The sequence below is a fragment of the Lolium rigidum genome, chromosome 6 (assembly GCF_022539505.1).
Source record: "Lolium rigidum isolate FL_2022 chromosome 6, APGP_CSIRO_Lrig_0.1, whole genome shotgun sequence".
NCBI classification, from domain to species: Eukaryota; Viridiplantae; Streptophyta; class Magnoliopsida; order Poales; family Poaceae; genus Lolium; species Lolium rigidum.
Genome location: NC_061513.1, coordinates 41,588,738 through 41,595,108, shown reverse-complemented (window position 1 = coordinate 41,595,108; position 6,371 = coordinate 41,588,738). Strand labels below are relative to the sequence as shown.

General features: G+C 42.5%; 1 protein-coding gene across 2 annotated transcripts; it reads left to right on the top strand.

Moving 5' to 3' along the window:
- Positions 1-292: 292 nt before the first annotated feature.
- Positions 293-3,473, top strand: LOC124667495 (histone deacetylase HDT2-like). Of its 2 annotated transcripts, XM_047204761.1 has the most exons (12): positions 293-388; positions 1,339-1,409; positions 1,531-1,745; positions 1,864-1,886; positions 1,968-2,012; positions 2,095-2,139; positions 2,222-2,266; positions 2,375-2,442; positions 2,530-2,700; positions 2,777-2,876; positions 2,967-3,096; positions 3,188-3,473. In XM_047204761.1, the coding sequence occupies exons 1-12, from the start codon at positions 364-366 to the stop codon at positions 3,240-3,242; spliced, it is 993 nt and encodes a 330-aa protein (XP_047060717.1). In that variant the 5' UTR covers positions 293-363; the 3' UTR covers positions 3,243-3,473. The 2 variants fall into 2 exon arrangements, with proteins under 2 accessions (XP_047060717.1, XP_047060718.1); XM_047204762.1 differs by lacking the exons at positions 2,095-2,139; positions 2,222-2,266.
- The last annotated feature ends 2,898 nt before the right edge of the window (positions 3,474-6,371 follow it).

The window sequence follows — 6,371 nt, the reverse complement described above, 5'->3', positions numbered from 1 at the left end:
AGACGCATCGATGCTTCGCGTCACGCGGGGCGGGCCCGACGAAACGTCCGCCAGACGCGAGCGGACACTTTCCGCGTCCGCCAGAGACGCACCTAGGCGCATATTTGGGCCAGGTTTGCGTCTCCGCGGACGGCCCGGTCACTTTACATCGCCCCACTGGAGCAGACCCTAGACGCATGCGGTCGCACCGCTGGAGATGCCCTAAGAAGAATCGAACGGCCGTGGAGCGTCTGTCTCTCTTTAAATCTGGTGCCCGGTCCCTTTTTCCCCTCTTTCGCCTCCGCCACCAAAACCCTAAACCCGCTCCGGCCGACAAATCCCCTACGGTTTTGCGTGGCCACGCCGTCGCTTCCTCCAGCCAGCATGCCCTCCATGGAGTTCTTCTGGGGTAATTCCTCTCTCTCTCTCTCTCTCTCCGATTTGCAGGCTGGTCGGGGGTCTTTTTCAGAGCTTTCGGTTCGAATTTTGGCTGCGCGCGTCATCAACCATCACAATTCGTGTAGCTTCACAACCTCCTAGATGCTGGTACGCGATTTTGGGTCCTCGGTTGTGTTTGGATGATCTATTTCGGCTCAATTTCGTTGTGCTGTTAGGTGGGGGGTTGAGGACTTGAGGTTGCCTGGATTAATTCGTACGGATGTTCTCTATGTGACATGTTCCAGTATTATAACTTTGGCATAAAATGGAATATCTATACGGGAGTATCTTGTTTTATGATTTTTTTACAGAAAATTTGCCAAACGAGTGGGTCGAGTGCTGACTACTGAGGCGATCTGTTCAGGCTCAGTTTCGTTGGGTTGTTTGGTGGGGAGCTGATGAACCTTGTAGAATGGATGATCTGTAGGGGATTATCTTGTTTTGTGATTACCTACAGAAGTTTCCCAACGAGCAGGTCGCTTGCTGTGAAAATGTGCTCCTTTTTCGGCTAGTTATTTCATAGCTCTGCTTATGCTACTTTTATGATGAATTGGCCTCTGCTGGAGGTTACGCATATAATAATTTTGCACCTCGGTGTTCACAACAGTTATGGAATGCAAGCTATTTGGCCATTTGATAGAGATGAATTGATGCCAGCATTTGCTTTCTTTGTCGTCAAATATTATATTGCAGTGAGATGGCATTGCTGCTATGTAGATTTTTTCAATACAACTTTGTGTATTTGATTACCAGCATAACTGCAGAACAACTTTATGTGGTGAAGCAGAAATTTTCATTTGGTCCATGTAGTTTTTGTTAGTATTTGTTGGTTCTACATTAACTATCTATCTACCCTTGCTGGGGTTTTCTTATCAAGTTCCATTTCCTCATTAGTTACTAGTATTTGATATTTTGGTACAGGTGTGGAAGTGAAGCCGGGACAGACTGTTTCTTGTGACCCTGAAAAAGGGTGTATTCTTCGCGTCTCACAGGTTCACCCATTTCCCTTGTGCTCCATCATGTGCCAATTGTTGTTTACTATTCTTTTTAACTTTATCAGCGGCCTTTTCTCAGCTAATTGATTTACTTGCATGTTCTGACTACTTTTTTTAGGTTGCTCTTGGTGAAACAAAAAAAGGAACTCACAATATAGTTGTATCTGCTGAAATTGATGATCAGAAGGTGATCCTTGGAACTCTGTCTGCGGAAAATCGCCCTCAGTTTCCCTGTGATTTGATTTTTCACAAAGAATTTGAGCTATCACACAGTTCAAAGACTGCCAGCGTCTTTGTGTGCGGTTACAGGGCTGTCATGCCTGATCAGCCTGAATATCCTTTAATGTTGATAAGCTAATGCTACACATTATTTTCAGCTGTCTATCAGAGATATTTAAAATCTGTCTTCTTGTAGCCTTTGTTACCTTGACCTGCTTGTTGCTTTCTTCACATATGGTTCTAGCAAAGATGAAGGTACACTCCTAGTTAGATATTGGATCAGTGTTCCATATTTTTCTGCCATAACATAAACAAACTAATCTGTCTTTAATTTAGGTGAAGTGAAAACTGTAAACAATCAAGTGACCGAACCTATTGCTGGTAAGCAGATTTTGTCTTTCATTAGTTAAATCTAGAAGGCCAATTGCCATAACATAAACGAACTAATCTGTCTTTAATTAAGGTGAAGTGAAAACTGTAAACAATCAAATGATCAATCCTATTGCTGGTAAGCAGATTTTGTCTTTTATTAGTTAAATATAGAAGGCCAATTGCCATAACATAAACGAACTAATCTGTCTTTACTTTAGCTGAAGTGAAAACTGTAAACAATCAAGTGATCAATTCTATTGCTGGTAAGCAGATTTTTTGTTTTATTAGTTAAATCTAGAAGGCCAATTGTGTTTTCTCATTAAGCTTGCTGAACAAATAGCTTTTGGATTACATTTGTGCCTCTGTTACAGATAACCTTGACAGTGATGAGGATGACAGTGATTCTTCTTCTCTAGATGACTTAACGTCTTCAGGTGATGTAAGTGCATTCTGATGATTATGCAAGTGCATTCACCCTCTCAGTTTCCGTTAATATATTTGATAACAATGAAACACTTCTTCACAGGACTTGACTGAAGATGAGTCCGACAGCGAAGATGATTCAAGTGAAGAGGATGATACCAGTACTGAAGAGGATGATAGCAGCAGTGAAGAAATTGATACCAGCAGCGAAGAGATTGCTACCAGTAGCGAAGAGGATTCGAGTGATGAGGAAGGCAAAAACACTCCTGTTAAGGTGTCGATCTGACAGTTCTCCTTTTTTCACTTCCTTCCAAACAGTCTAATCTGACTCTGTTTGTTGTGCACTACAGCCTGAGGATGGCAAGAAAAGGGTGGCTGAATTTGCCTTGAAAACACTTGCTTCTGACAAGAAGGCGAAGATTGCAACACCATCTGGCCAGACAACAACAGGTGTGTTGATACCTTTGTTGAGGTTCCTTGTCAACCTTATCATGCATGTGCTTTCAAGAACAGTTATAGCTAAGCCTGCATTTACTTCAGGTGACAAGGAGGTTCCTCATGTGGCAACTCCTCATCCATCAAAGCAGGCCAGCAAGACATCTGGGAACAGCAAGTCAAAGGCGAAGTCCCCCAAATCCGTAGGAACCCATGCCTGCAAGTCGTGCAGCAAGTATGTAGACGTCTTGAGAAATTAGTATGCCGGTGATGCAAACTGCAGATTCTTGACATCTAATGCTTACGCTCCTGTCAAATTCTTTCAGGAAATTTGGAAGTGATTCAGCGCTCCAGTCCCATGAGAAGGCAAAGCACACCTGAGCTGCTAGTGGTGACGACATGCTGCTGATACCGTGTCTGCAAGTTTTGCCCGCTAATCAGCACTAGATTAGTCCATTTGGTCCTCTCCTGAAATGTAGAACTTGGAAGTTTTTGCCTCTCACTAGATTATTAGTCTTTTGGCCCTGGAAAATATTGCTTCTGGCAATGGTTCTTACATGCCCAATCTCCTGCTGCTTGTTGCCATTCATGTTGTTGCTTTATCTGCGAATTATGGAGATGCTTGTTAAATCTCTCGAACATGCGAGTTCAAGGTGAAATGTGAGGTACTACCTCCGTTCCGATGAATAAGGTTTATACATTTAGTCAAAAGTCAAAGCTGACAAAGTTTGATCAAATATAAAAGGAAAATATAAACATCTGCAACCTGAAACAAATATTACTATCTCTATCCACAAAAGGCTGTTGCAGGTTTGATTAAATTTAGATGTATAGATATATCGGGACAAATCTCCAACATCTTTTTATGAACGGAGGGAGTCTTTTTTAAATATCTTCTACGGTGAATCTGCTAATATTGATTTGATATCATAAATGTTAAATTTTTGGTCTGTAACATTGTTCAAACTTGGAGGATTTTGACTTTTAACTAAAATTTAAAGCTTTATTTGTTTGGATGGAGGGAGTAGTAATTTTCCATCTTGTGCGTGCCAAAGTTAGCTTCGTGTAAGCTCTACTTTATGTTCTGCTTAGTCTGCTGTGTTTTAACTTCTTTTTGTTTACATGTCCTAATAGCTGCAACGAAGCCACTTCCACCACCTTTGTGTACTTGTCTTTCCTAACTAAATCTAGGAGCAAAAAAAAGAAAAAAAGCACAACAACGGACGGACGAACACATCCCAGGGAGAAGAATCGAACGGCCCAGGGGCGTTTGGACTTTCTTAAAATTCGGTGTCCGGTCCAGTCCCGCCTTCTCCCCCTTTTTATTCGCCTCCACCAGACCCGCCACCAAAACCCTAAACCCCCTCGCTCCGATCGACCAATCCCCTAGGGTTTTTGCCGGCCGCACCTTCGATTCCTCGAGCCAGCATGACTTCCATGGAGTTCTGGGGTAATCCCTTCCTTCCCCTCCTCCCCTACTCGATGCGACATGCCTGTTGTTCGCGGCGGGTCGTTTTTCTGTAGAGCTTTTCGGTTCGAAGTTTGGTCGCTCGATAAGCACGCGCGTCATAAATCATAGCGTCTCGTGTAGCTTCACTGCGTACGTCCTGGCTGCGGGTAGGTCCTCGTTGTGTCGAGACGATCTGCTTTTGCTCAATTTCGTCGGGCTGTGCGGTGGGGGCTGATTATTTCGTATTGTATTTTTTTTTTGACAAATCACTTCGTAGAATCGATGATCTCTAGACTGTAGGGGAATATGTTTTTTTACGAATTACTCCTGGAATTTCTCCAAACGAGGGCGTTGATTGATGTTTCCTTGTTCGGCTAGTTACTTCATAGCTCTGCTCGTGGTACTCTGATGTTGAATTGGCCGCTGCTGGAAGTTACACGTTTTTAGTTTTGTGCCTGGGTTGGTTCACGAAAGTTAAAGACTAGCAAGCTGTTTTGCGGTTCAATAGAGATGAACTGGTACCCTTTGGAGTTTGGTCGTCACTCGTCAGACATTAGTATATTGCAGAGAGATGGCACTGCTGCTATGTAGATGCTTTCAATGCAACTTTGTTTATTTGACTACCAGCAGAACATCTTTATTTGGGAAAGCAGCAACTTTCACTTGGTCACGTAGTTTTTGCTAGTCTTTGTTGGCTAGATTGACTTCCTATCTTCAGAGTAAAAACGATACCCTTGTTGGGGTTAATTTATCATCTGGTGTTGCCTTATTGGTTAATAGTATTTGCTATCTTGTACAGGTGTGGAAGTGAAGCCGGGACAGTCTCTTTCTTGTGACGCTGGTAACGAGTTTATTATTCATCTCTCACAGGTTTACGCACTTCCCTCGTTGACCATCTTCTGCCTATTTGTTTCTGCTATTCTCCTAAAGCAACGCTCTCTCCTTAGGCAATGATTTACTTTCATTTCCTGGTTACTGTTTTTAGGCTGCCCTTGGTGAAACAGAGAAAGAAAGCGACAATACAGTTGTATCTGCTAAAGTCGGTGGTAACAAGGTGGTCATTGGAACTCTGTCTGCTGAAAATCAACCTCAGATTCAATTTGATTTGGTTTTTGAGAAAGAATTTGAGTTATCACACAGTTCGGAGACTGCCAGTGTTTTTTTGTGCGGTTACAAGCTTGCCATGCCTGATCTACATGAATATCCTTTAACATGATAGCCGACAACTGTACATTCTTTTCAACTATGTGTATTCGAGATATTTGAATCTGTCTTCTTGTAGCCTTTGTGTCCTTGACCTGCTAGTTGCTTTCTTCACATCTGATTCTAGCAAAGATAAAGGTACACTCCTGGCTAGATATTGCATCAGTATTCCATGTTTTTCTCGTCAAACATAGACTAACTAATCTGTTCTTTTAGGTGAAGTGAATGCTGTAAACAATCAAGTCATCAATCCTACTACTGATGAGGATGATCGTGATTCTTCTGATAGTGATTCTTCTTCTTTAGATGACTTATCTTCTTCAGATGATGTAAGTGCATTCTGATGATTATGCAAGTGCATCACCCTCTTAGCCTTTTGAAATATTTGATGACAACGAAACACACTTCTTCCCAGGACTTGACTGAAGATGAGTCAAGCACCGAAGGTGATTCGAGTGAAGAGGATGATACCAGTACCGAAGAGGATGACAGCAGTAGTGAAGAGATTTATACCAGCAGCGAAGAGATTGCTACCAGTAGCGAAGAGGATTCCAGTGATGAGGAAGGCAAAAGCACTCCTGTTAAGGTGTGGATCTGACAGTTCACCTTTTTCCACTTCCTTCCAAACAGTCTAATCTGACTCTGTTTGTTGTGCACTACAGCCTGAGGATGGCAAGAAGAGGGTAGCTGAAACTGCCTTGAAGACACCTGCTTCTGACAAAAAGGCAAAGGTTGCAACACCATCTTGCCAGACAACAGGTGTGTTGATACTTTTCCGAGGTTCCCTGTCAATACTTGTCGTGCTTTATGTTAAAAAAAAACACTTATCGTGCATGCTGTTGTAAGAACAGTTTTAA

Coding starts and splice junctions, on each gene's coding strand:
- LOC124667495 (XM_047204761.1), top strand. CDS start 364: ATGCCCTCCATGGAGTTCTTCTGGG. Junction 1,410..1,530: donor GTATTCTTCGCGTCTCACAG/GTTCACCCATTT, acceptor TACTTTTTTTAG/GTTGCTCTTGGTGAAACAAA. Junction 2,701..2,776: donor GCAAAAACACTCCTGTTAAG/GTGTCGATCTGA, acceptor TGTGCACTACAG/CCTGAGGATGGCAAGAAAAG.